At 46.2% G+C, this 27,034-nt stretch overlaps 2 protein-coding genes and 2 long non-coding RNA genes across 4 annotated transcripts in view; all 4 read left to right on the top strand.

Annotated features, from left to right (window-relative positions):
* LOC114463167 (uncharacterized) overlaps positions 1-2,027 on the top strand; it is a 41,116-nt gene extending 39,089 nt beyond the window's left edge. The window contains exon 17 of the mRNA XM_028446491.1: positions 1,509-2,027. The gene's annotated coding sequence lies outside the window, so the exon portion shown is untranslated. The remainder of the gene's footprint in view (positions 1-1,508) is intronic.
* Positions 2,028-4,841: 2,814 nt separating this feature from the next.
* LOC114463433 (uncharacterized) lies at positions 4,842-26,920 on the top strand. The gene is made up of 13 exons (XM_028446979.1): positions 4,842-4,965; positions 6,398-6,946; positions 7,024-7,295; positions 23,124-23,204; positions 23,284-23,402; positions 23,528-23,974; positions 24,091-24,384; positions 24,462-25,236; positions 25,325-25,540; positions 25,609-25,847; positions 25,921-26,186; positions 26,267-26,509; positions 26,596-26,920. Exons 2-13 carry the CDS (start codon positions 6,402-6,404, stop codon positions 26,918-26,920), a joined length of 3,822 nt encoding a protein of 1,273 aa, XP_028302780.1. The 5' UTR covers positions 4,842-4,965; positions 6,398-6,401.
* On the top strand, positions 17,257-17,732 carry LOC114463171 (uncharacterized). The gene is made up of 3 exons (XR_003674072.1): positions 17,257-17,369; positions 17,489-17,564; positions 17,649-17,732. It is a non-coding gene; the product is annotated as an uncharacterized LOC114463171 (long non-coding RNA).
* Positions 18,012-18,856, top strand: LOC114463170 (uncharacterized). Its single transcript, XR_003674071.1, has 4 exons — positions 18,012-18,336; positions 18,429-18,499; positions 18,592-18,627; positions 18,725-18,856. It is a non-coding gene; the product is annotated as an uncharacterized LOC114463170 (long non-coding RNA).
* Positions 26,921-27,034: the final 114 nt, after the last annotated feature.

Here is a 27,034-nt window from a genome sequence, read left to right as displayed (position 1 = left end):
TGGCTGCGCCTTTTCACCACACAGCAATTGTCCATGTCCCTACACCACACATGGCCACCAGTGCTTCCCTTGTTGCCACCGCAACAGCAACCACAGCAGCAGCAGCATCAGCACCATCAGCACCAGCACCATCAGCACCAGCTATAGTGCTGCCTCCGCCACTGCCACCACCAGTGTTTGGACCTCAGACACAGAGGCTACCAAAAACCACTGCGTGGAAGCAGAAACAGTTGGACCTAAAAAAAGAGGAGGCTGAGAGGGAAGGACTGGCGTATGTTGGAAGGGCCAACTTTTCATGCAAATGTCAATTGTGCAAGCAGCCAAAGACAAAGGCATATGGACACAGCCGCTTCCACAGCAAGAAAAGGAAAACAATGATTCACTTTTGTGAGGCAACTGCTGGGGGTCAAACTGTGGAAGAATTGCTGAGTGAGAGGAAGCGGGAGGAGGACCAGCTTTGATTCCTCAATAAGGTACAAGCACGCCACCATAATGTTAACTTTCCCGCTTTATCTATTTTTATCATGGAATACACTGACTGACTGACTGCTGTTTCTCTTTTTCAAAGCGTGTCCATTTGTCATCCATGCCAGTCATACCGGTGGTGGTAATCTACAATGTCGCCACAGCTGCCCTGGGACATACTGACAGAAGCATGGCTGCATTTTTGCATCTACGGCCCCTCTGACCACCACCAACATTCATGCACAATTCATACCCATTCAGACGAGGCAATGTGGGTGAAGTGCCGGATGAAGGATGAAGGTGTGAATACAGAGGTGTGAAAGCCAGGGCGGCCCTTAAAGCCAGGTGAAGCACAATGAGGAGACTCATTCATCATTGGAGCAGCAGCAGAGAAGGACCAGAGGACCACCGACGAACCCTGATTCCCGAACGAGGTACGACCACGACACCATAATGTTAACTACTTACTTACTGCTTTATCCATGAAATACAGCGACTCACTGCTGTTACTTATTTCTACATTGGAATTTGATTTATTTTAAAGATGGACAACCACACTCTTTGCGAACCAGCAGGGACGAGCTTTTGCACTAAAAGAAAAGGTAACTATATAAGACTTCATTTTTAAAATAAACAACTTTATTTATAATCCTTCACATTTTCTGCACTGACTTTCTGTTGCTAATTTCCACAGCTCTTCAAAACACGGCCAGCCAGACTGAAGAAAAAGGCAAAATAGAAATATTCAGGTTGCAAAAGTCAAAATACATTTAATGTAACATCACTGCACTCACTGCTGTCCTTTCTTTTTTTCTTTCACAGTACTCCACAACAGAGCCACACAGACAGGAGAGGAGGCATCCGGGTGCAGCACCTGGAAACCACTGCTGACGATGATGGCAACCATCAAACGCCACAGCATTTTAAAGGACTGCCCCTATTGTAAGTGCTCTGTCCTCTCGTACGGGCATTTCATTCATAAGAATGAAATATACTGTGAGGGAACAGGGGAGACCCTGGGCCTCTGGCTTTACGAGAGGCAGGTCTTGAGGACGACAAGGTGGAGGTTGGAAACCACCTACAACAATATGAAGAAAGGCATTGTCCCAGGGCCTGCTTCCAGGAGGCACTGTCCTAAGTGTGGGCAGCAAAAAACGAGACAAACGGGCCACACAATATTGAGGTCAGCCAGGGCAAGCTTTTGCCAGAGCACAGACCCGCAGGGCAGAACGGTGGAGGAGTGGCTGACCAAGATGCGGGGTGGCATCACCAGTTAGGACATGAAGGAGATGGCGCTCTCTGCCCGGCGGGTCCAGGCAAAGGCAATGCGTGACTGGCAGAGGATGGAGAGACAGGTGGAGCGAGATGGTGGACAGAGTGGGCGAAGAGGCGAGGGCTGATGGCGTGACCAGGAATGCCGTCATCCAGAGGAGGCGAAGGGCACAGGCACGGAAAGTGCTTGATGACTTGTTCGGTCCCAAAACCCCTTCTGTGTAGGAATATAGAGTGTTAAATGTGTGTGTGTTTGCAGTGTTTAAGTTACTTTTTTTATTTATTTATTTATGCAGGAGTTTTATAATAAAAAAGCGTTGTTTAAAACCTTGATTTCCTCTTTCTTGCTTCATCACATTGACGGTTTTGAAAGAATTGATCTGCTTTGTGAGTTTATTGTTAAAAAACAAACACAAAAGGAAACCAACAACTTCTATGAATACAGGTTTATTGTTACCAATGAATGGACGTGTAAGAAAATCATTACATTAAGACTCAAATAATAATAATTATTATCATCAGGTGTGATTTCAAGAGTTTTTATATGCAATATATAAAAGTGTAATTAAATATATAAATTGACTGTAACAAACACTGCACTGAGTATTGCTGTTGCTAATTTCCACAGCTCTTCAAAACACTGCAAGCCAGACTGAAAAAAAAGGTAAATAAGAAGAATTCAGGTTGCAAAAGTCAAAATACATTTAATGTAACATTGTTGCACTGCACTCACTGCTGTCCTTTCTTTTTTCCCCACCGTACTCCACAACAGAGCCACTATGGCAAGCCCTTTTAACATTTAATAAGATATCTGAAATTCAATTGCAGATATCTGCAATTCAATTGTTACATGTAAAAATGTAATTGCAGATATCTGCAATTACATTTTGACATGTGGCAATTCTAATTCATGATATCTACAATTCAATTGTTACATGTAACAATTGAATTGCAGATATCTGCAGTTGAATTGCAGATATCTGCAATTGAATTACATGTCGAAATTGAATTCTTGATATCTGCAATTACATTTTTACATGTAACAAATGAATTGCAGATATCTGCAATTCAATTTGAATGGAAGTCAATGACACATTGTTACATGTAAAAATGTAATTGCAGATATCTGTAATTCAGTTTCTACATGTCGAAATGACATTTTGACATGTTGAAATATATTTGTTACGTATGAAAATGGCTTTACAGATATCTTGAATTAACATTTCAACATGTCAAAATTACATTTGAACATGTTCAAATGTAATTTCCACTAGTGAAAACTAAATTGCTACATGTCCGCCAGACTTATTAAATGTTAAAAGGGCTTGTCATAGAGCCACACAGACAGGAGAGGAGGCATCCGGGTGCAGCACCTGGAAACCACTGCTTACAATGTTGGCCACAATCAAACGCCACAGTGTTTTAAAGCAGTGATTCTCAACTGGTGGGTCGCGGAAAGCTGGCCAAAAAAATCAAATAAAATACTTAATGTCTGTCATGTTGGACTTGTCTTTTATTTTGAAAGAAACTTGTCTTTTGACAGACATGCTGTGAAAAGCATGTTGCACAGAAAAATATAGATTTATGTTTAAAATAAGATTATTTCAACAGCTATCTTTGAAAATTTGTTTTTTTTTTATTCTAAAAAAAAGTGGGTCGCGATTTGATGACTGTGGCAAAATGTGTGTCCCAGGGTGAGACCAGTTGAGAACCCCTGTTTTAAAGGACTGTCCCTATTGTGAGTTGTACGGACATTTCATTCACAAGAACGAGATATACTGTGAGGGGACAGGGGAGACCCTGGACCTCTGGCTTTATGAGAGGCAGGTCCTGAGGACGACATGGTGGAGGTTGGAAACCACCTACAACAATATGAAGAAAGGCATTGTCCCAGGGCCTGCTTCCAGGAGGCACTGACCGCAGCAGAAAACGAGGCAAACGGGCCACACAATATTGAGGTCAGCCAGGGCAAGATTTTGCCAAAGCACAGACCCGCAGGGCAGAACGGTGGAGGGGTGGCTGACCGAGATGTGGGGTGGCATCACCAGTTAGGACATAAAGGAGATGGCGCTCTCTGCCCGGTGGGTCCAGGCCAAGCGTGATCGGCAGAAGATGGAGAGACAGGTGGAGCAGAGCGAGAGGGTGGACAGAGTGGGCGCAGTGGCGAGGGCTGATGGCGTCACCAGGAATGCCGTCAACCAGAGGAAGCGAAGGACACGAAAAGTGCTTAAAGACCTGTTGAGCAGAAAAGCCCCTACATGGACACAGAGCAAAGAGTGTTAAATTTGTGTGCAGTGTTGAAGTTAATTTTTTAATTTATGTGCAGTGTGTTTATAATTTAAGTGTTTTCTAATAAAAAGAAAGAATAGAAAAAATCGATTGACTATAGGTTTTATTGTTAAAAAACAAAGAAAAAAGAATCCAATAACTTCTATGAATAGGATACAGGTTTATTGTACCAATGGATGGACATATTAAAAAATCATTACATTAAGACTCAAATATTAACACTTTGCATTACTTTGGTTTATTATTTATAAAGTAACTGGTGTGATTGTATTTCAAGAGTTTTTATATATAATATATAAATTGACTATAGAAGGTTTTATTGTAAAAACAAACGCAAAACAGATCAACAATTTTATCATAAATAATGTACTAATAGAATAGACATGTAAAAAGGAAAAAAAAAACCATTAAGACAAATAACATTACTTGTGTAATGTAATTGTCATTTGGGAAAAAAGTGACAATCAGGTAAGATGTCATGATGTTTTCATGTGAGCTCCGCCCGCTCACGGAGATTGACGGGCGTCCTCGGAGCGGCGGCGCTCGGAGGGCCTGCGATGCGCGGCCTCGGTCGCTGGGGGGCCCCCGAAGATTGGCCCGGTCCCGTCTGAAGTGAATCATCGGTTCTCCCTGGTTCTCCTTGGTTCTCCTTAGCCTTCCCGATTCTGGTCGCTGATTGGCTGAGTGCTCATGCGCTAACTGCTCTGATTGGTTGGTTCTCCGTAGAGGAGGGCGGGCTCAGATTCTGCGTACTGTTCTGATTGGCTCGTTCTCCTTAGAGTGGGGGCGGGTCAAATAGGTTTAGTAGGCGGCCATGTTGCCATTGCCCTAGTTTGCATTTGATTTCCATCAGATCTCAAGCTACCGAGAGAAAAGTTAACTTTTCAATCGTTTCCCAGAACGTTCACAAAGTTTCAAAAACTTTGAAAAACCATCCTGGTGAGTAATACATGTTTTATTATGTCAATTTTTGTAATCGGGGTATTTTACCGCCTTTTTGTTAGCTTTAATATCGTGAAATATGTAATGAAATGGACGGAATTCATGTTTAAACTGTCTAAGACCGCTGAAAATATGTTGCTTTGTTCCGTTTAAAATACCAATTAAAACTGTATTTCACGTTATTTAGCACCGGCGAAGGACCTTGTCAAATATTGAATGAAACTGTAATTACTACTGTATAAAAACGCTAATGTGTATAAACTGCTTAAGACCGCTGAAAATATGTTGCTTTGTTCCGTGTAAAATACTAACTAAAACTGTATTTCACGTTTTTTAACACTGGCGAAGGACCTTGTCAAATATTGAATGAAACTGTAATTACTACTGTATTAAACGCTGACCTGACGGCCAAAAAAAGCAAAAAAACCAAATGTAAAGTATTTGTCTTGTATTCCATTTATCCATGTATTCAGTATTTAGTTGATGGTTAGTCATATTAAATAGCTGTAGTTAAATGGATGTTTATTAAACATTAAGCATTAAACATGAATGAATAACTGAATGCATTTTTAGAAGAAAAATACCACTAACGTGATTAATTTTGTTAAATTAATTAATTAATTAATTAATAATTGAAATAATTTGAGAAGCATATCAATAAAACAGAATTCAGAAGGAAAATAATAAGTTGCCACTCAAAAGGTGTAGGTGGAAGTTCAAAGAACTTATAAGAAATCCTACCCCTCCTTTGTCATTTTATAGTGCTGTATTTACACAATTCATATTCATAAAACAAAAAAAATGAGAAGCATAACTAGATATATTATCGTTTGTTGCCTTAAAAGTAAAATATATAAAAGGAAACTGGAGAACTAGAGTATAATGTATTAGCGTTTATGGTTGTACAAACCAAGATAAAAGAAAAGGCAAAAACAAAAAACTTTTATACGTGTTCCCCCCACACCTCAACACAGTATGTTAAATGGGGTAAAATAAGGGTACAGTAGATAGTATATAAAGCTTTCTTATCAAGGAGATATTTTTATTTGTTCATTAATGCTACAATTTTTGCTGTTTTGATTTTATAAATGTGTGGTTTTAATGCATAACACCAATCTTGTAATAATACCTGTTTTTTTAACCACATTATATTATTATTTAATGTGTGAATTGTCAAGCTTTTCTCTCTATCACACAATAGGCTGGTTTTTTCCACAGCTTGACCTTTGAAATTATGCATTTTCACAATAGGGTTGCTAAACAATAAGATGTAACAGGGACATGTTTGAACAAGACAAAACTCAAGATAGAATGGTCCTTTTGAAGTCTTATCTCGTGTGTGTGTGTGCGTGTGTGCGCGCGTGTGTTGGGGTGACCTGGGCATTGTTAATTTTAATCAACTCTTCTCTGCTTAATGTCTTCTTATTAGAAAAATGGACTACATTCCAAATTTCACCTGGTCCGACTCTGGAGAAATCATTCTGAAGCCAACACCGGATGCGCAGGCCTATGCCCTTCAGGTGCAAGCCCGGAGCATGCTGATTGGTGGAGTGAAAGGGCCCGCCAGAGTGATTCAGGATGCAAAGCTGCATGTCCACCATGGCCAAGGTGATGTGGAGGATTCCAACCTGCTCCTCAGCCAACATGACCTGCAGTTTGGCAAATATCGTGGCCAGACCTTCTACTGGCTCCTTTGCAATGACATGGGTTACGCTGTCATGATTGCGGCTGCTCATCTGAAGGAGCGTCAGGCTGGCCGTGATAACATGAGCCACACAATGCTGAACAAGGACAGCCTATGTTGCTACGCCAAGCTGTTCCTAGATGTCATGCGGGCTGTTGAGCAGAGGATGCTGTCCGATGGCTCCCTGATTCCAGCTTCCTCCTCAGCACTGGATCACAAGGTGGTTGACTTTGGTAAACACACCAAACTCACTTACAAAGATTTTTTCAAATCTTCTGTTTCTGAGGTGCAGAGGTGAGTGTCAGTGTGTTGATAAATACAAGGCAGCTCATGTTTCCTGCTGTCACCTGACGAGCACTGTATTTGATTAGCTACAGGAACTGGCTCCGGAGGACCCCTGCTCGCTCAGCTGGTACAATGATGGACCAGCTGAGAAAGTACGTGCTGTGGAGGGATGAGCAGACGATGAAGGCCTCGACGTCTGCCTCCACCTCCGCCTCCTCCGCCTCTTCCGCCGCCTCTGCCTCCTTTGCCTCCGCATCTGTCTCTGCCAGCCCTTCATCTGTGGTGCCTGTGAATGCTCCATCATCACCCTCACCTCCTCCTCCTCCTGTGAGGAGAACAAAGAGGATCGCTGTCATAGGTATCTTCATTCCTGTCCCTTAAACATAGGTGTCTTTTCGCAGCAACTTCTCAAAAAGTAATTTTACGTGGTCCTAACCCTGCATTCTGTGCGCGCTTTTATAATTTCAGTAAAATAAACCTCCCCTCTTTGGTTAATAATTTAGCGACCCACTGTATTTTGCAGCTTTGACTACTCCTACACCTACTCCGCCGCCCACCACGCCTACTCCTGGCCCCACAGCACCACAGGCTCCACCTCCACCTGCAGTGTTAAGACGCACTGCTGGAGTGTCTTCTGCGGACGTGAGTCTTTGTGATTTGTATTTATTTTGTTCATGGTGACGGTGTTTTTTAAACACAGACATGCAACACTCTGTAGGTGGCAATAATTTCTATTCACATTAATGATTTATTGATTTCCACCCCAGGTTTGTCTCCCTGATGCCTGGAGGGAGACGCTGCCCCCAGGACAGCATGCCTGGCTCAGCAGGGCTCTCTTCACCAGAGACTCAGCTGGAAAGGCAGCCCTGAAATCAGAGCTGCAGCTCTGGTACCACCCACCGGGACCACGGCACATCTACTTCCAGCCTCCAACCTCTCCTGAAGCCTTCTTCCAGCGTCCCTTCTTCCTCTGGATGCCGTACCGGGTGTGGCGCTGCCCCATCGTATGCCCAGTCTGCAAGCACAACATGACCTCGTGTGGCATATATAAGACAGTGCGGCGAGTGCTGGACCGCGACGGCTGGTACTACATGGGCACAGAGTACCTGGAGTGCCGGAGCTGTGGGAAGAAGTTGGCCTCCTGGTGCCTCAGCATCCTTGGCCAGCTGTCGCAGGAGTATCGATCACAGTTTCCCGCTGTGCTCACATACAGGTAGATCTGGATTTCACATCGCTGTTTCAATGTTGTGATATGTGGAGTAGATTGAATAAATCTCCTCCTGCTCCTTCTCCATCAGGCTGGCCTGTGATCGGCGCGTGCTCTCGCAGATGAGCGGTCGCACGCTGGGCAACAGCGCCACGAGGCTGTACACCTTCCTCCGTGAGGAGCACACGAGGGCCTGGATGACTCGCTGCGTGCACTACATGCATGAATACAGGCAGTTCAACATGCCTAATGTTGAGAGGCCTCCACCTGCCATGTACCCCCAGATGGATCCCATCCCCGGCCCGCAGTGGATCCTGGCAGCCCATGGCAATCATTGCTATGGGCGAATCGAGGAGATGCAGGCCAGCATCACGTCTGTCTACGGCTCGATCCTGAAGATGGACTCCACCAAGAAGTTAACTGTCATGACAGCACTTGAATACGATGGGTTGTGAGTGAACTCTGACTACATGCATTATGTGCATCTGTGCAGATCACCAAGAAGCTGGCCGGACACGTCGCTGGACCGCCAGGTGGGTGACAAACGTCGGCAATGAGCACGGACAGGTCCTCATCTCCGTGCTGACGGTGGCCGAAGGCAACGGCCTGAAGGCCATGGCCCAGGGCCTGATGCGCCGGTACAAGCAGGCGGGGGTGGAGCCTCCCGTGGCGCTGTACGTTGACAGGGACTGCTGCTGCTCCAGCCAGGACGGATGTTCTGCTGCTGGGAGAATGTTCTCAGAGTGGTCCACCCTCAAAGTGAGGTTGGACATCTGGCATTTCATGCGCCGGCTGGCTGGCGTGGTGACCACCGACAGTCACCCTCTGTATGCGAACTTTATGCGCCGCATCTCTGCAGCCATTTTTGTCTGGGACCCGGAGGACGTTGCTCTCCTGAAGCGAGCCATGGAGGCCGCGGTGCCCGGCTCCTGGAATCATGGAATACACTGACTGACTGACTGCTGTTTCTCTTTTTCAAAGCGTGTCCATTTGTCATCCATGCCAGTCATACCGGTGGTGGTAATCTACAATGTCGCCACAGCTGCCCTGGGACATACTGACAGAAGCACGGCTGCATTTTTGCATCTACGGCCCCTATGACCACCACCAACATTCATGCACAATTCATACCCATTCAGACGAGGCAATGTGGGTGAAGTGCCTTGCTTGAGGACACAACAACAACGACTCAGATAGAGCAGAATTTGAACCCCCAAACCTTCAGTTATTGGACGACCCACTTTACCACTGAGCCACGATCGCATGCTCTACATTTAAAATGATCAATTGTAAGCAGCTCAAGACAAAAGCATATGGCTGCAGTCGCTTCCACAGTAAAAGGAGAAAAAACAATGATGGACTTCTGTCAGGCCACTGCTGGGAGTCAAACAGCTGAAGAATGGCTGAGCGAGAGGAAGACAGGAGGAGGACCAACTTTGATCGCTCAATAAGGTACAACCACGTCACCGTAATGTTAACTTTCCTGCTTTATCCATTTTTAGCATGGAATACTGGAATACAGTCAGTCAGTCAGACTGACTGCTGTTTCTCTTTTTTTATTTCTACATTAGAATTGGATTGATTTTAAAGAAAAACTATGCCGCAGATGCGAGAGGACGAGCTGCAGTGACCTGATTGCTCAATAAGGTACAACACATCACCGTAATGATAACTTTCCTGCTTTATACATTTTTAGCATGGAATACACTGACTTTTTTATTTCTACATTAGAATTGGATTGATTTTAAAGGAAAAACCATGCTGCAGATGCGAGAGGACGAGCTGCAGTGACCTGCGATGGATCGGCCATGGATCTCGAGAGACATAAAGATAATAATCATAATAATAATTCTCAACTTCTGTTACCTTTGAGGTGTGTGTGTGTGTGTGTGTGTGTGTGTGTGTGTGTGTGTGTGTGTGTGTGTGTGTGTGTGTGGTCCTTTGTGTGAGGATTAGGCCTGCTTGAAGTTTTACTGACATTGTTCTTGTAATTACAATGAACTTCAAACCAACTTATTTTCTTGGAATCTTCTTGATGTCAGAAACATCTTACGTTTTCTGGCCTTTTGTTTTCCAACAGAGAGAAGAATCACAACAGGGGGGGGTCCAGGAGCCAAGGAAGGATGAAGGGCGTGAATGTGGAGGTGTGAAAGCCAGGGCGGCCCTTGAAGCCAGGTGAAGCACAATGAGGAGACTCATTCATCTTTGGAGCAGCAGTAGACAAGGACCAGAGGACCAACAGAGACGAGAATCACCACAGGAGTCCAGGAAGAAACAGGAAGGATGAAGGTGTGAATACAGAGGTGTGAAAGCCAGGGCGGCCCTTAAAGCCAGGTGAAGCACAATGAGGAGACTCATTCATCGTTGGAGCAGCATCAGAGAAGGACCAGAGGACCGCCAACGAACATTGATTCCCGAACAAGGTACGACACCAACACCATAATGTTAACTTTTGCTGCTTTGTCCATGAAATACAGCGACTCACTGCTGTTACTTATTTCTGCATTGGAATTAGATTTATTTTAAAGATGGACAACCGCACTCTTTGCGAACCAGCAGGGACGAGCATTTGCACTAAAAGAAAAGGTAACTATATAAGACTTAATTTTTAAAATAAACAACTTTATTTATAATTCTATCATTTCTGCACTGACTATTGCTGTTGCTAATTTCCACAGTTCTTCGAAACATGGCCAGCCAGACTGAAGAGAAAGGTAAATTAGAAGAATTCAGGTTGCAAAAGTTAAAATACATTTAATGTAACATTGTTGCACTGCACTCACTGTTGTCCTTTCTTGTTTTCTTTTACAGTACTCCACAACAGAGCCACACAGACAGGAGAGGAGGCATCCGGGTGCAGCACATGGAAACCACTGCTGACGATGATGGCAACCATCAAACGCCACAGTGTTTTAAAGGTCTGCCCCTATTGCAAGTCCTCTGTCCTCTCGTACGGACATTTCATTCATAAGAATGAAATATACTGCGAGGGGACAGGGGAGACCCTGGGCCTCTGGCTTCATGAGAGGCAGGTCTCGAGGACAACGAGGTGGAGGTTGGAAACCACCTTCAACAATATGAAAAAAGGTATTGTCCCGGGGCCTGCTTCCAGGAGGCACTGTCCTAAGTGTGGGCAGCAGAAGACCAGAGAAACGGGCCACACAATACTGAGGTCGGCCAGGGCAAGCTTTTGCCAGCGCACTGACCCGCAGGGCAGAACGGTGGAGGAGTGGCTGACCCAAATGCGGGGTGGCATCACCAGTTAGGACATGAAGGAGATGGCGCTCTCTGCCCGGCGGGTCCAGGCCAAGGCAAAGCGGGACCGGCAGAAGATGGAGAGACAGGCGGAGCGAGATGGTGGACAGAGTGGGCGAAGAGGCGAGGGCTGATGGCGTCACCAAGAATGCCGTCATCCAGAGGAGGCGAAGGGCACAGGCACGGAAAGTGCGCGATGACTTGTTTGGCCACAAAGCCCCTTCTGTGCATGATAGAGTGTTGAATGTGTGTGTGTGTGTGTTTGCAGTGTTTAAGTTAAGTTTTTGTATTTATTTGTGCAGCGTGTTTATAATTTTGTGTTTGCAGTGTTTTAAGTTACTTTTTTTTATTTATTTATGCGGCGTGTTTATAATTTTGTGTTTGCAGTGTTTTAAGTTACTCTTTTTATTTATCTATTTATGCAGGAGTTTTATAGTGTTTAAGTTACTTTTTTTTTCATTTATTTATGCGGCGTGTTTATAATTTTGTTTGCAGTGTTTAAGTTACTCTTTTTATTTATCTATTTATGCAGGAGTTTTATAATAAAAAAAAAAAGCGTTGTTTAAAACCTTGATTTCCTCTTTCTTGCTTCACATTGACAGTTTTGAAAGAATTGATCTGCTTTGTGAGTTTATTGTTAAAAAACAAACACAAAAGGAAACCGACAACTTCTATGAATACAGGTTTATTGTTACCAGTGGATGGACGTGTAAGAAAATCATTACATTAAGACTCAAATAATAATAATTATGATCATCATCTGGTGTGACTTCAAGAGTTTCTATATGCAATATGTAAAAGTGTGATTAAATATATAAATTGACTGTAGATGGTTTCATTGTTAAATGAAACAAATAAAAAGGTGTGATGTTGTCATACGATCCGGTGCACGTGGCTACTTAGTATGCTAACTCCGTCTGCTCGCGGAGATTGACGGGCGTCCTCGGAGCGCCGGCGCTCGGGAGGCCTGCGAGGCGGGGCGGTGGCCGCAAGGGGGCCCCCGAAGATTGGCCCGGTCCCGTCTGAAGTGAATCATCGGTTCTCCCTGGTTCTCCTTGGTTCTCCTTAGCCTTCCCGATTCTGGTCGCTGATTGGCTGAGTGCTCCAGCGCTAACTGCTCTGATTGGTTGGTTCTCCCTAGTTCTCCTTAGTTCTCCTTAGAGGAGGGCGGGCTCAGATTCTGCGTACTGTTCTGATTGGCTCGTTCTCCTTAGAGTGGGGGCGGGTCAAATAGGTTTAGTAGGCGGCCATGTTGCCATTGCCCTAGTTTGCATTTGATTTCCATCAGATCTCAAGCTACCGAGAGAAAAGTTAACTTTTCAATCGTTTCCCAGAACGTTCACAAACTTTCAAAAACTTTGAAAAACCATCCTGGTGAGTAATACATGTTTTATTATGTCAATTTTTGTAATCGGGGTATTTTACCGCCTTTTTGTTAGCTTTAATATCGTGAAATATGTAATGAAATGGACGGAATTCATGTTTAAACTGTCTAAGACCGCTGAAAATATGTTGCTTTGTTCCGTGTAAAATATTAACTAAAACTGTATTTCACGTTTTTTAACACTGGCGAAGGACCTTGTCAAATATTGAATGAAACTGTAATTACTACTGTATTAAACGCTGACCTGACGGCCAAAAAAAGCAAAAAAAAAAAACAAATGTAAAGTATTTGTATTGTATTCCATTTATCCATGTATTCTGTGTTTAATTGATGTTTAGTCATATTAAATAGCTGTAGTTAAATGGATGTTTATTAAACATTAAGCATTAAACATGAATGAATAACTGAATGCATTTTTAGAAGAAAAATACCACTAACGTGATTAATTTTGTTAAATTAATTAATTAATTAATAATTGAAATAATTTGAGAAGCATATCAATAAAACAGAATTCAGAAGGAAAATAATAAGTTGCCACTCAAAAGGTGTAGGTGGAAGTTCAAAGAACTTATAAGAAATCCTACCCCTCCTTTGTCATTTTATAGTGCTGTATTTACACAATTCATATTCATAAAACTAAAAAAAATGAGAAGCATAACTAGATATATTATCGTTTGTTGCCTTAAAAGTAAAATATATAAAAGGAAACTGGAGAACTAGAGTATAATGTATTAGCGTTTATGGTTGTACAAACCAAGATAAAAGAAAAGGCAAAAACAAAAAACTTTTATACGTGTTCCCCCCACACCTCAACACAGTATGTTAAATGGGGTAAAATAAGGGTACAGTAGATAGTATATAAAGCTTTCTTATCAAGGAGATATCTTTATTTGTTCATTAATGCTACAATTTTTGCTGTTTTGATTTTATAAATGTGTGGTTTTAATGCATAACACCAATCTTGTAATAATACCTGTTTTTTAAACCACATTATATTATTATTTAATGTGTGAATTGTCAAGCTTTTCTCTCTATCACACAATAGGCTGGTTTTTTCCACAGCTTGACCTTTGAAATTATGCATTTTCACAATAGGGTTGCTAAACAATAAGATGTAACAGGGACATGTTTGAACAAGACAAAACTCAAGATAGAATGGTCCTTTTGAAGTCTTATCTCGTGTGTGTGTGTGTGTGTGTGTGTGTGTGTGTGTGTGTGTGTGTGTGTGTGTGCTGGGGTGACATGGGCATTGTTAATTTTAATCAACTCTTCTCTGCTTAATGTCTTCTTATTAGAAAAATGGACTACATTCCAAATTTCACCTGGTCCGACTCTGGAGAAATCATTCTGAAGCCAACACCGGATGCGCAGGCCTATGCCCTTCAGGTGCAAGCCCGGAGCATGCTGATTGGTGGAGTGAAAGGGCCCGCCAGAGTGATTCAGGATGCAAAGCTGCGTGTCCACCATGGCCAAGGTGATGTGGAGGATTCCAACCTGCTCCTCAGCCAACATGACCTGCAGTTTGGCAAATATCGTGGCCAGACCTTCTACTGGCTCCTTTGCAATGACATGGGTTACGCTGTCATGATTGTGGCTGCTCATCTGAAGGAGCGTCAGGCTGGCCGTGATAACATGAGCCACACAATGCTGAACAAGGACAGCCTATGTTGCTACGCCAAGCTGTTCCCAGATGTCATGCGGGCTGTTGAGCAGAGGATGCTGTCCGATGGCTCCCTGATTCCAGAATCCTCCTCAGCACTGGATCACAAGGTGGTTGGCTTTGGTAAACACACCAAACTCACTTACAAAGATTTTTTCGAATCTTCTGTTTCTGAGGTGCAGAGGTGAGTGTCAGTGTGTTGATAAATACAAGGCAGCTCATGTTTCCTGCTGTCACCTGACGAGCACTGTATTTGATTAGCTACAGGAACTGGCTCCGGAGGACCCCTGCTCGCTCAGCTGGTACAATGATGGACCAGCTGAGAAAGTACGTGCTGTGGAGGGATGAGCAGACGATGAAGGCCTCGACGTCTGCCTCCACCTCCGCCTCCTCCGCCTCTTCCGCCGCCTCTGCCTCCTTTGCCTCCGCATCTGTCTCTGCCAGCCCTTCATCTGTGGTGCCTGTGAATGCTCCATCACCCTCACCTCCTCCTCCTCCTGTGAGGAGAACAAAGAGGATCGCTGTCATAGGTATCTTCATTCCTGTCCCTTAAACATAGGTGTCTTTTCTCAGCAACTTCTCAAAAAGTAATTTTACGTGGTCCTAACCCTGCATTCTGTGCGCGCTTTTATAGCGTCGTCGTCTGATGATGATGATGATGCGGCGATGGTGTCTGCTGTGGAGGAAGTGGAAAAGTCCGACCTCCCTCTTAAGTACAAATAGATAATTTCAGTAAAATAAACCTCCCCTCTTTGGTTAATAATTTAGCGACCCACTGTATTTTGCAGCTTTGACTACTCCTACACCTACTCCGCCACCCACCACGCCTACTCCTGGCCCCACAGCACCACAGGCTCCACCTCCACCTGCAGTGTTAAGACGCACTGCTGGAGTGTCTTCCGCGGACGTGAGTCTTTGTGATTTGTATTTATTTTGTTCATGGTGACGGTGTTTTTTAAACACAGACATGCAACACTCTGTAGGTGGCAATAATTTCTATTCACATTAATGATTTATTGATTTCCACCCCAGGTTTGTCTCCCTGATGCCTGGAGGGAGACGCTGCCCCCAGGACAGCATGGCTGGCTCAGCAGGGCTCTCTTCACCAGAGACTCAGCTGGAAAGGCAGCCCTGAAATCAGAGCTGCAGCTCTGGTACCACCCACCGGGACCACGGCACATCTACTTCCAGCCTCCAACCTCTCCTGAAGCCTTCTTCCAGCGTCCCTTCTTCCTCTGGATGCCGTACCGGGTGTGGCGCTGCCCCATCGTGTGCCCAGTCTGCAAGCACAAGATGACCTCGTGTGGCATATATAAGACAGTGCGGCGAGTGCTGGACCGCGACGGCTGGTACTACATGGGCACAGAGTACCTGGAGTGCCGGAGCTGTGGGAAGAAGTTGGCCTCCTGGTGCCTCAGCATCCTTGGCCAGCTGTCGCAGGAGTACCGATCACAGTTTCCCGCTGTGCTCACATACAGGTAGATCTGGATTTCACATCGCTGTTTCAATGTTGTGATATGTGGAGTAGATTGAATAAATCTCCTCCTGCTCCTTCTCCATCAGGCTGGCCTGTGATCGGCGCGTGCTCTCGCAGATGAGCGGTCGCACGCTGGGCAACAGCGCCACGAGGCTGTACACCTTCCTCCGTGAGGAGCACACGAGGGCCTGGATGACTCGCTGCGTGCACTACATGCATGAATACAGGCAGTTCAACATGCCTAATGTTGAGAGGCCCCCACCTGCCATGTACCCCCAGATGGATCCCATCCCCGGCCAGCAGTGGATCCTGGCAGCCCATGGCAATCATTGCTATGGGCGAATCGAGGAGATGCAGGCCAGCATCACGTCTGTCTACGGCTCGATCCTGAAGATGGACTCCACCAAGAAGTTAACTGTCATGACAGCACTTGAATACGATGGGTTGTGAGTGAACTCTGACTACATGCATTATGTGCATCTGTGCAGATCACCAAGAAGCTGGCCGGACACGTCGCTGGGACCGCCGGGTGGGTGACAAACGTCGGCAATGAGCACGGACAGGTCCTCATCTCCGTGCTGACGGTGGCCGAAGGCAACGGCCTGAAGGCCATGGCCCAGGGCCTGATGCGCCGGTACAAGCAGGCGGGGGTGGAGCCTCCCGTGGCGCTGTACGTTGACAGGGGACTGCTGCTGCTCCAGCCAGGACGGATGTTCTGCTGCTGGGAGAATGTTCTCAGAGTGGTCCACCCTCAAAGTGAGGTTGGACATCTGGCATTTCATGCGCCGGCTGGCTGGCGTGGTGACCACCGACAGTCACCCTCTGTATGCGAACTTTATGCGCCGCATCTCTGCAGCCATTTTTGTCTGGGACCCGGAGGACGTTGCTCTCCTGAAGCGAGCCATGGAGGCCGCGGTGCCCGGCTCCTGGAATCATGGAATACACTGACTGACTGACTGCTGTTTCTCTTTTTAAAAGCGTGTCCATTTGTCATCCATGCCAGTCATACGGTGGTGGTAATCTACAATGTCGCCACAGCTGCCCTGGGACATACTGACAGAAGCACGGCTGCATTTTTGCATCTACGGCCCCTATGACCACCACCAACATTCATGCACAATTCATACCCATTCAGACGAGGCAATGTGGGTGAAGTGCCTTGCTTGAGGACACAACAACAACGACTCAGATAGAGCAGAATTTGAACCCCAAACCTTCAGTTATTGGACGACCACTTTACCACTGAGCCACGATCGCATGCTCTACATTTAAAATGATCAATTGTAAGCAGCTCAAGACAAAAGCATATGGCTGCAGTCGCTTCCACAGTAAAGAAAGGAGAAAAAACAATGATGGACTTCTGTCAGGCCACTGCTGGGAGTCAAACAGCTGAAGAATGGCTGAGCGAGAGGAAGACAGGAGGAGGACCAACTTTGATCGCTCAATAAGGTACAACCACGTCACCGTAATGTTAACTTTCCGGCTTTATCCATTTTTAGCATGGAATACTGGAATACAGTCAGTCAGTCAGACTGACTGCTGTTTCTCTTTTTTTATTTCTACATTAGAATTGGATTGATTTTAAAGAAAAACTATGCCGCAGATGCGAGAGGACGAGCTGCAGTGACCTGATTGCTCAATAAGGTACAACACATCACCGTAATGATAACTTTCCTGCTTTATACATTTTTAGCATGGAATACACTGACTTTTTTATTTCTACATTAGAATTGGATTGATTTTAAAGGAAAAACCATGCTGCAGATGCGAGAGGACGAGCTGCAGTGACCTGCGATGGATCGGCCATGGATCTCCGAGAGACATAAAGATAATAATCATAATAATAATTCTCACATTCTGTTACCTTTGAGGTGTGTGTGTGTGTGTGTGTGTGTGTGTGTGTGTGTGTGTGTGTGTGTGTGTGTGTGTGGTCCTTTGTGTGAGGATTAGGCCTGCTTGAAGTTTTACTGACATTGTTCTTGTAATTACAATGAACTTCAAACCAACTTATTTCTTGGAATCTTCTTGATGTCAGAAACATCTTACGTTTTCTGGCCTTTTGTTTTCCAACAGAGAGAAGAATCACAACAGGGGGGGGTCCAGGGGCCAAGGAAGGATGAAGGGCGTGAATGTGGAGGTGTGAAAGCCAGGGCGGCCCTTGAAGCCAGGTGAAGCACAATGAGGAGACTCATTCATCGTTGGAGCAGCAGCAGAGAAGGACCAGAGGACCAACAGAGACGAGAATCACCACAGGAGGCCAGGAAGAAACAGGAAGGATGAAGGTGTGAATACAGAGGTGTGAAAGCCAGGGCGGCCCTTAAAGCCAGGTGAAGCACAATGAGGAGACTCATTCATCGTTGGAGCAGCATCAGAGAAGGACCAGAGGACCGCCAACGAACATTGATTCCCGAACAAGGTACGACACCAACACCATAATGTTAACTTTTGCTGCTTTATCCATGAAATACAGCGACTCACTGCTGTTACTTATTTCTGCATTGGAATTAGATTTATTTTAAAGATGGACAACCGCACTCTTTGCGAACCAGCAGGGACGAGCATTTGCACTAAAAGAAAAGGTAACTATATAAGACTTAATTTTTAAAATAAACAACTTTATTTATAATTCTATCATTTCTGCACTGACTATTGCTGTTGCTAATTTCCACAGTTCTTCGAAACATGGCCAGCCAGACTGAAGAGAAAGGTAAATTAGAAGAATTCAGGTTGCAAAAGTTAAAATACATTTAATGTAACATTGTTGCACTGCACTCACTGTTGTCCTTTCTTGTTTTCTTTTACAGTACTCCACAACAGAGCCACACAGACAGGAGAGGAGGCATCCGGGTGCAGCACATGGAAACCACTGCTGACGATGATGGCAACCATCAAACGCCACAGTGTTTTAAAGGTCTGCCCCTATTGCAAGTCCTCTGTCTCTCGTACGGTTTCATTTCATTCATAAAAGGAAATAACTGCGAGGGGACAGGGGAGACCCTGGGCCTCTGGCTTCATGAGAGGCAGGTCTCGAGGACAACGAGGTGGAGGTTGGAAACCACCTTCAACAATATGAAAAAAGGTATTGTCCCGGGGCCTGCTTCCAGGAGGCACTGTCCTAAGTGTGGGCAGCAGAAGACCAGAGAAACGGGCCACACAATACTGAGGTCGGCCAGGGCAAGCTTTTGCCAGCGCACTGACCCGCAGGGCAGAACGTGGAGGAGTGGCTGACCCAAATGCGGGGTGGCATCACCAGTTAGGACATGAAGGAGATGGCGCTCTCTGCCCGGCGGGTCCAGGCCAAGGCAAAGCGGGACCGGCAGAAGATGGAGAGACAGGCGGAGCGAGATGGTGGACAGAGTGGGCGAAGAGGCGAGGGCTGATGGCGTCACCAAGAATGCCGTCATCCAGAGGAGGCGAAGGGCACAGGCACAGAAAGTGCGCGATGACTTGTTTGGCCACAAAGCCCCTTCTGTGCATGATAGAGTGTTGAATGTGTGTGTGTGTGTTTGCAGTGTTTAAGTTAAGTTTTTGTATTTATTTGTGCAGCGTGTTTATAATTTGTTGTTTGCAGTGTTTTAAGTTACTTTTTTTTATTTATTTATGCGGCGTGTTTTAATTTTGTGTTTGCAGTGTTTTAAGTTACTCTTTTTATTTATCTATTTATGCAGGAGTTTTTAGTGTTTAAGTTACTTTTTTTTCATTTATTTATGCGGCGTGTTTATAATTTTGTTTGCAGTGTTTAAGTTACTCTTTTTTTATCTATTTATGCAGGAGTTTTATAATAAAAAAAAAAAGCGTTGTTTAAAACCTTGATTTCCTCTTTCTTGCTTCACATTGACAGTTTTGAAAGAATTGATCTGCTTTGTGAGTTTATTGTTAAAAAACAAACACAAAAGGAAACCGACAACTTCTATGAATACAGGTTTATTGTTACCAATGAATGGACGTGTAAGAAAATCATTACATTAAGACTCAAATAATAATAATTATGATCATCATCTGGTGTGACTTCAAGAGTTTCTATATACAATATGTAAAAGTGTGATTAAATATATAAATTGACTGTAGATGGTTTCATTGTTAAATGAAACAAATAAAAAGGTGTGATGTTGTCATACGATCCGGTGCACGTGGCTACTTAGTATGCTAACTCCGTCTGCTCGCGGAGATTGACGGGCGTCCTCGGAGCGCCGGCGCTCTGGAGGCCTGCGAGGCGGGGCGGTGGCCGCAAGGGGGCCCCCGAAGATTGGCCCGGTCCCGTCTGAAGTGAATCATCGGTTCTCTCTGGTTCTCCTTGGTTCTCCTTAGCCTTCCCGATTCTGGTCGCTGATTGGCTGAGTGCTCAAGCGCTAACTGCTCTGATTGGTTGGTTCTCCTTAGTTCTCCTTAGAGGAGGGCGGGCTCAGATTCTGCGTACTGTTCTGATTGGCTCGTTCTCCTTAGAGTGGGGGCGGGTCAAATAGGTTTAGTAGGCGGCCATGTTGCCATTGCCCTAGTTTGCATTTGATTTCCATCAGATCTCAAGCTACCGAGAGAAAAGTTAACTTTTCAATCGTTTCCCAGAACGTTCACAAACTTTCAAAAACTTTGAAAAACCATCCTGGTGAGTAATACATGTTTTATTATGTCAATTTTTGTAATCGGGGTATTTTACCGCCTTTTTGTTAGCTTTAATATCGTGAAATAGTAATGAAATGGACGGAATTCATGTTTAAACTGTCTAAGACCGCTGAAAATATGTTGCTTTGTTCCGTTTAAAATACCAATTAAAACTGTATTTCACGTTATTTAGCACCGGCGAAGGACCTTGTCAAATATTGAATGAAACTGTAATTACTACTGTATAAAACGCTAATGTGTATAAACTGCTTAAGACCGCTGAAAATATGTTGCTTTGTTCCGTGTAAAATACTAACTAAAACTGTATTTCACGTTTTTTAACACTGGCGAAGGACCTTGTCAAATATTGAATGAAACTGTAATTACTACTGTATTAAACGCTGACCTGACGGCCAAAAAAAGCAAAAAAAAAAAACAAATGTAAAGTATTTGTATTGTATTCCATTTATCCATGTATTCTGTGTTTAATTGATGTTTAGTCATATTAAATAGCTGTAGTTAAATGGATGTTTATTAAACAATAAGCATTAAACATGAATGAATAACTGAATGCATTTTTAGAAAAATACCACTAACGTGATTAATTTTGTTAAATTAATTAATTAATTAATAATTGAAATGATTTGAGAAGCATATCAAAAAAACAAAATTCAGAAGGAAAATAATAAGTTGCCACTCAAAAGGTGTAGGTGGAAGTTCAAAGAACTTATAAGAAATCCTACCCCTCCTTTGTCATTTTATAGTGCTGTATTTACACAATTCATGTTCATAAAACAAAAAAATGAGAAGCATAACTAGATATATTATCGTTTGTTGCCTTAAAAGTAAAATATATAAAAGGAAACTGGAGAACTAGAGTATAATGTATTAGCGTTTATGGTTGTACAAACCAAGATAAAAGAAAAGGCAAAAACAAAAAACTTTTATACGTGTTCCCCCACACCTCAACACAGTGTGTTAAATGGGGTAAAATAAGGGTACAGTAGATAGTATATAAAGCTTTCTTATCAAGGAGATATTTTTATTTGTTCATTAATGCTACAATTTTTGCTGTTTTGATTTTATAAATGTGTGGTTTTAATGCATAACACCAATCTTGTAATAATACCTGTTTTTTTAACCACATTATATTATTTTAATGTGTGAATTGTCAAGCTTTTCTCTCTATCACACAATAGGCTGGTTTTTTCCACAGCTTGACCTTTGAAATTATGCATTTTCACAATAGGGTTGCTAAACAATAAGATGTAACAGGGACATGTTTGAACAAGACAAAACTCAAGATAGAATGGTCCTTTTGAAGTCTTATCTCGTGTGTGTGTGTGTGTGTGTGTGTGTGGTGTGTGTTGGTGTGTGTGTGTGTGTGTGCTGGGGTGACCTGGGCATTGTTAATTTTAATCAACTCTTCTCTGCTTAATGTCTTCTTATTAGAAAAATGGACTACATTCCAAATTTCACCTGGTCCGACTCTGGAGAAATCATTCTGAAGCCAACACCGGATGCGCAGGCCTATGCCCTTCAGGTGCAAGCCCGGAGCATGCTGATTGGTGGAGTGAAAGGGCCCGCCAGAGTGATTCAGAATGCAAAGCTGCGTGTCCACCATGGCCAAGGTGATGTGGAGGATTCCAACCTGCTCCTCAGCCAACATGACCTGCAGTTTGGCAAATATCGTGGCCAGACCTTCTACTGGCTCCTTTGCAATGACATGGGTTACGCTGTCATGATTGCGGCTGCTCATCTGAAGGAGCGTCAGGCTGGCCGTGATAACATGAGCCACACAATGCTGAACAAGGACAGCCTATGTTGCTACGCCAAGCTGTTCCTAGATGTCATGCGGGCTGTTGAGCAGAGGATGCTGTCCGATGGCTCCCTGATTCCAGCATCCTCCTCAGCACTGGATCACAAGGTTGTTGGCTTTGGTAAACACACCAAACTCACTTACAAAGATTTTTTCGAATCTTCTGTTGCTGAGGTGCAGAGGTGAGTGTCAGTGTGTTGATAAATACAAGGCAGCTCATGTTTCCTGCTGTCACCTGACAAACACTGTATTTGATTAGCTACAGGAACTGGCTCCGGAGGGCCCCTGCTCACTCAGCTGGTACAATGATGGACCAGCTGAGAAAGTACGTGCTGTGGAGGGATGAGCAGACGATGAAGGCCTCGACGTCTGCCTCCACCTCCGCCTCCTCTGCCTCCACCTCCGCCTCCTCCACCTCCACCTCCGCCTCCTCGCCTCTCCTCCACCTCCACCTCTGCCTCCTCCACCTCCGCCTCTGCTTCCTCCACTTCCGCCTCTGCCTCCTCCACCTCCGCCTCTGCCTCCTTCACCTCCACCTCTGCCTCCTCCACCTCCGCCTCTGCCTCCTTCGCCTCCGCATCTGTCTCTGCCAGCCCTTCATCTGTGGTGCCTGTGAATGCTCATCATCACCCTCACCTCCTCCTCCTCCTGTGAGGAGAACGAAGAGGATCGCTGTCATAGGTATCTTCATTCCTGTCCCTTAAACATAGGTGTCTTTTCCCAGCAACTTCTCAAAAAGTCATTTTACGTGGTCCTAACCCTGCAATCTGTGCGCGCTTTTATAGCGTCGTCGTCTGATGATGATGATGATGATGATGCGGCGATGGTGTCTGCTGTGGAGGAAGTGGAAAAGTCCGACCTCCCTCGTAAGTAGAAATAGATAATTTCAGTAAAATAAACCTCCCCTCTTTGGTTAATAATTTAGCGACCCACGGTATTTTGCAGCTTTGACCACTCCTACACCTACTCCGCCGCCCACCACGCCTACTCCCGGCCCCACAGCACCACAGGCTCCACCTCCACCTGCAGTGTTAAGCCGCACTGCTGGAGTGTCTTCCGCGGACGTGAGTCTTTGTGATTTGTATTTATTTTGTTCATGGTGACGGTGTTTTTTAAGCACGGACATGCAACACTCTGTCGGTGGCAATAATTTCTATTCACATTAATGATTTATTGATTTCCACCCCAGGTTTGTCTCCCTGATGCCTGGAGGGAGACGCTGCCCCCAGGACAGCATGCCTGGCTCAGCAGGGCTCTCTTCACCAGAGACTCAGCCGGAAAGGCAGCCCTGAAATCAGAGCTGCAGCTCTGGTACCACCCACCGGGACCACGGCACATCTACTTCCAGCCTCCAACCTCTCCTGAAGCCTTCTTCCAGCGTCCCTTCTTCCTCTGGATGCCGTACCGGGTGTGGCGCTGCCCCATCGTATGCCCAGTCTGCAAGCACAAGATGACCTCGTGTGGCATATATAAGACAATGTGGAGAGTGCTGGACCGCGACGGCTGGTACTACATGGGCACAGAGTACCTGGAGTGCCGGAGCTGTGGGAAGAAGTTGGCCCTCCTGGTGCCTCAGCATCCTTGGCCAGCTGTCGCAGGAGTACCGATCACAGTTTCCCGCTGTGCTCACATACAGGTAGATCTTGATTTCACATCGCTGTTTCAATGTTGTGAGATGCGGAGTAGATTGAATAAATCTCCTCCTGCTCCTTCTCCATCAGGCTGGCCTGTGATCGGCGCGTGCTCTCGCAGATGAGCGGTCGCACGCTGGGCAACAGCGCCACGAGGGTGTACACCTTCCTCCGTGAGGAGCACACGAGGGCCTGGATGACTCGCTGCGTGCACTACATGCATGCATACAGGCAGTTCAACATGCCTAATGTTGAGAGGCCCCCACCTGCCATGTACCCCCAAATGGATCCCATCCCCGGCCCGCAGTGGATCCTGGCAGCCCATGGCAATCATTGCTATGGGCGAATCGAGGAGATGCAGGCCAGCATCACGTCTGTTTACGGCTCGATCCTGAAGATGGACTCCACCAAGAAGGTAACTGTCATGACGGCACTTGAATACGATGGGTTGTGAGTGAACTCTGACTACATGCATTATATGCATCTGTGCAGATCACCAAGAAGCTGGCCGGACACGTCGCTGGGACCGCCGAGTGGGTGACAAACGTCGGCAATGAGCACGGACAGGTCCTCATCTCCGTGCTGATGGTGGCCGAAGGCAACGGCCTGAAGGCCATGGCCCAGGGCCTGATGCGCCGGTACAAGCAGGCGGGGGTGGAGCCTCCCGTGGCGCTGTACGTTGACAGGGACTGCTGCTGCTCCAGCCAGGACGGACGCTCCGCCGCCGGGAGAATGTTGTCAGAGTGGTCCACCCTCAAAGTGAGGTTGGACATCTGGCATTTCATGCGCCGGCTGGCTGGCGTGGTGACCACCGACAGTCACCCTCTGTACGCGAACTTCATGCGCCGCATCTCTGCAGCCATTTTTTGTCTGGGACCCGGAGGACGTTGCTCTCCTGAAGCGAGCCAAGGAGGGCCGCGGTGCCCGGCTCCTGGGGGCACCGTGTCGCTGAAGGAGATGGCTCGACACTGTCGGCATGCCACGCGAGGCACGGAGCTCACGGAGAGGTACCTGGACGATGTTCTGGACGCGTTCAAAGACGCCACGGACACCATGGGCGTCCCTCTCCTCGACGCAGACCGCGTGGAGCCCATTTGGGCCACGCAGCGCCGCCACGTGTGCTGCATCCAGGACCCTCCTCACGTGCCTCTCTACCTCCAAACCGGCCAGGTGACCATGGGTGGAGTCAGCCTCCCCGTGTACCGCTGCGCCAGAGGTTCCACCTCCTTGGAGTCATTTCACCTCCACCTCAACCGGTTCATCCCTGGTGAGTTGACACGACGACCGAGGCGCTCTGCAGCCTCGCTCTCTGAATTGTCCCTCACCGATCTGACTTCTGTTGTGCGGTTTTAAAGGGACCAGTGCAAACGACATCCATTTTCAGCTCTACCTGCTGGAGGGGCTGACGAGGTGGAACGCAGACCGGAGCCGCGCGACCGTCCAGAGAGGTAGCCGAGGCCCACACCTCTGCTACAGCCCCCGGGAAATGGAGCACGCCAACCAGCTCTCGGTGGAGCTCTTTGGGCAGCGTATGTTGGACGCATACTCGGATCCCTCGCGCCCGTACACAGGTTTGTGTTGTGAGAGAAAAGACGTGTAGAGGGGGGCGTGTCACTCACTTATTCACATGTTGTTACAGGAGAGCTGATTGGAGTGGCCTACCTTTTCGCCCAGACTGGCCAGGTCCTGGAGGACATCCCAGAGGACACGGAGGGACCTCAGGACGAGCAGCAGGTGGATGTGATTGAGGAGGGGGAAGAGGAGGAAGGGCAGGATGTTGACGAGGGCTTCCAGGATCTGATGTTTTACCTGGAAGGCCTCCTGCAAAATCCAGTTCCGCAGCCGCCGGCGTCTACGGCTCAGCCACAAACGGAGGAGGTGGGTAATAATAAATCCTTTATCGGTGCCTCCATCTGATCAACAGGACTGAGGACGGTCTTCTCCTCTACAGGTTTATGTGGGCGATGATGGCACTCCCGGCTACCAGCATGTGGTCGGACTGGCTGAACGTCTGGTCCAGCTGCGCTTGCTCAACTGTGTTTCTCAGAGGCAGGCGGAGGAGAAGGTGCAGTTGTGGCAGAGGCTGCCTGAGCGGGACAAAGCGCCACTCGTTTTTCCACCCAGGTTCAGGGACCAGTTGACGCATGGCCGGTTTAAAAAGCCAAAGTCCTCCCGTGCACCGACTGATTCACGGGCTGGGGTGGAGAGCTTGAGGAGGTGAGTGACACTAAACACACAAGACACGTGTTTCTGCCCTGCATACGCACCACACTTACTTATTTGTGTATCTTTGGCAGATGTCTCAGCAGTCAGGGGAGCGGACCAGCGCAGAGTCCAGGAGTCAGCCGCCTGGTCGAAACGATCTGCATTCTCCTGTGCAAGATCTTTCCCCTGAACCGGACTATATCTGGTGTTCGAATCAGCCGCTGGAGTGACATCGTGCGTAACTACGGGTTCATCTGGGAGAACGTGCTAAGTCACCCGATGCTCTCCACAAAACTCCAGCTGTTTGAGATCAACCAGAAAACACTGACGCAGTGGTGAGAAACACACACACACACACACTCGATGCAGCCTTTTGCTATTATCTGCTATGTGGATTCCTAACAATCATGTGCTCTACCAGGTTTAACAAGCGGAAGGCGCGTCAGGAGAACGTGGTTCTCTGTGTTGGCCAGATGGACAGCATCCCACCGCTGACAGCCTGCAGCACGGAGGATGGCTGCGCCTTTTCACCACACAGCAATTGTCCATGTCCCTACACCACACATGGCCACCAGTGCTTCCCTTGTTGCCACCGCAACAGCAACCGCAGCAGCAGCAGCATCAGCACCAGCTATAGTGCTGCCTCCGCCACTGCCACCACCAGTGTTTGGACCTCAGACACAAGAGGCTGCCAAAAACCACTGCGTGAAGCAGAAACAGTTGGACCTAAAGAAAGAGGAGGCTGAGAGGGAAGGACTGGCGTATGTTGGAAGGGCCAACTTTTCATGCAAATGTCAATTGTGCAAGCAGCCAAAGACAAAGGCATATGGACACAGCCTCTTCCACAGCAAGAAAAGGGA

Source organism: Gouania willdenowi, chromosome 5, assembly GCF_900634775.1.
Source record: "Gouania willdenowi chromosome 5, fGouWil2.1, whole genome shotgun sequence".
Classification (NCBI taxonomy): Eukaryota; Metazoa; Chordata; class Actinopteri; order Blenniiformes; family Gobiesocidae; genus Gouania; species Gouania willdenowi.
Note: the sequence above shows the minus strand (reverse complement) of the source record. Positions and strands in the feature narration are given on the sequence as shown.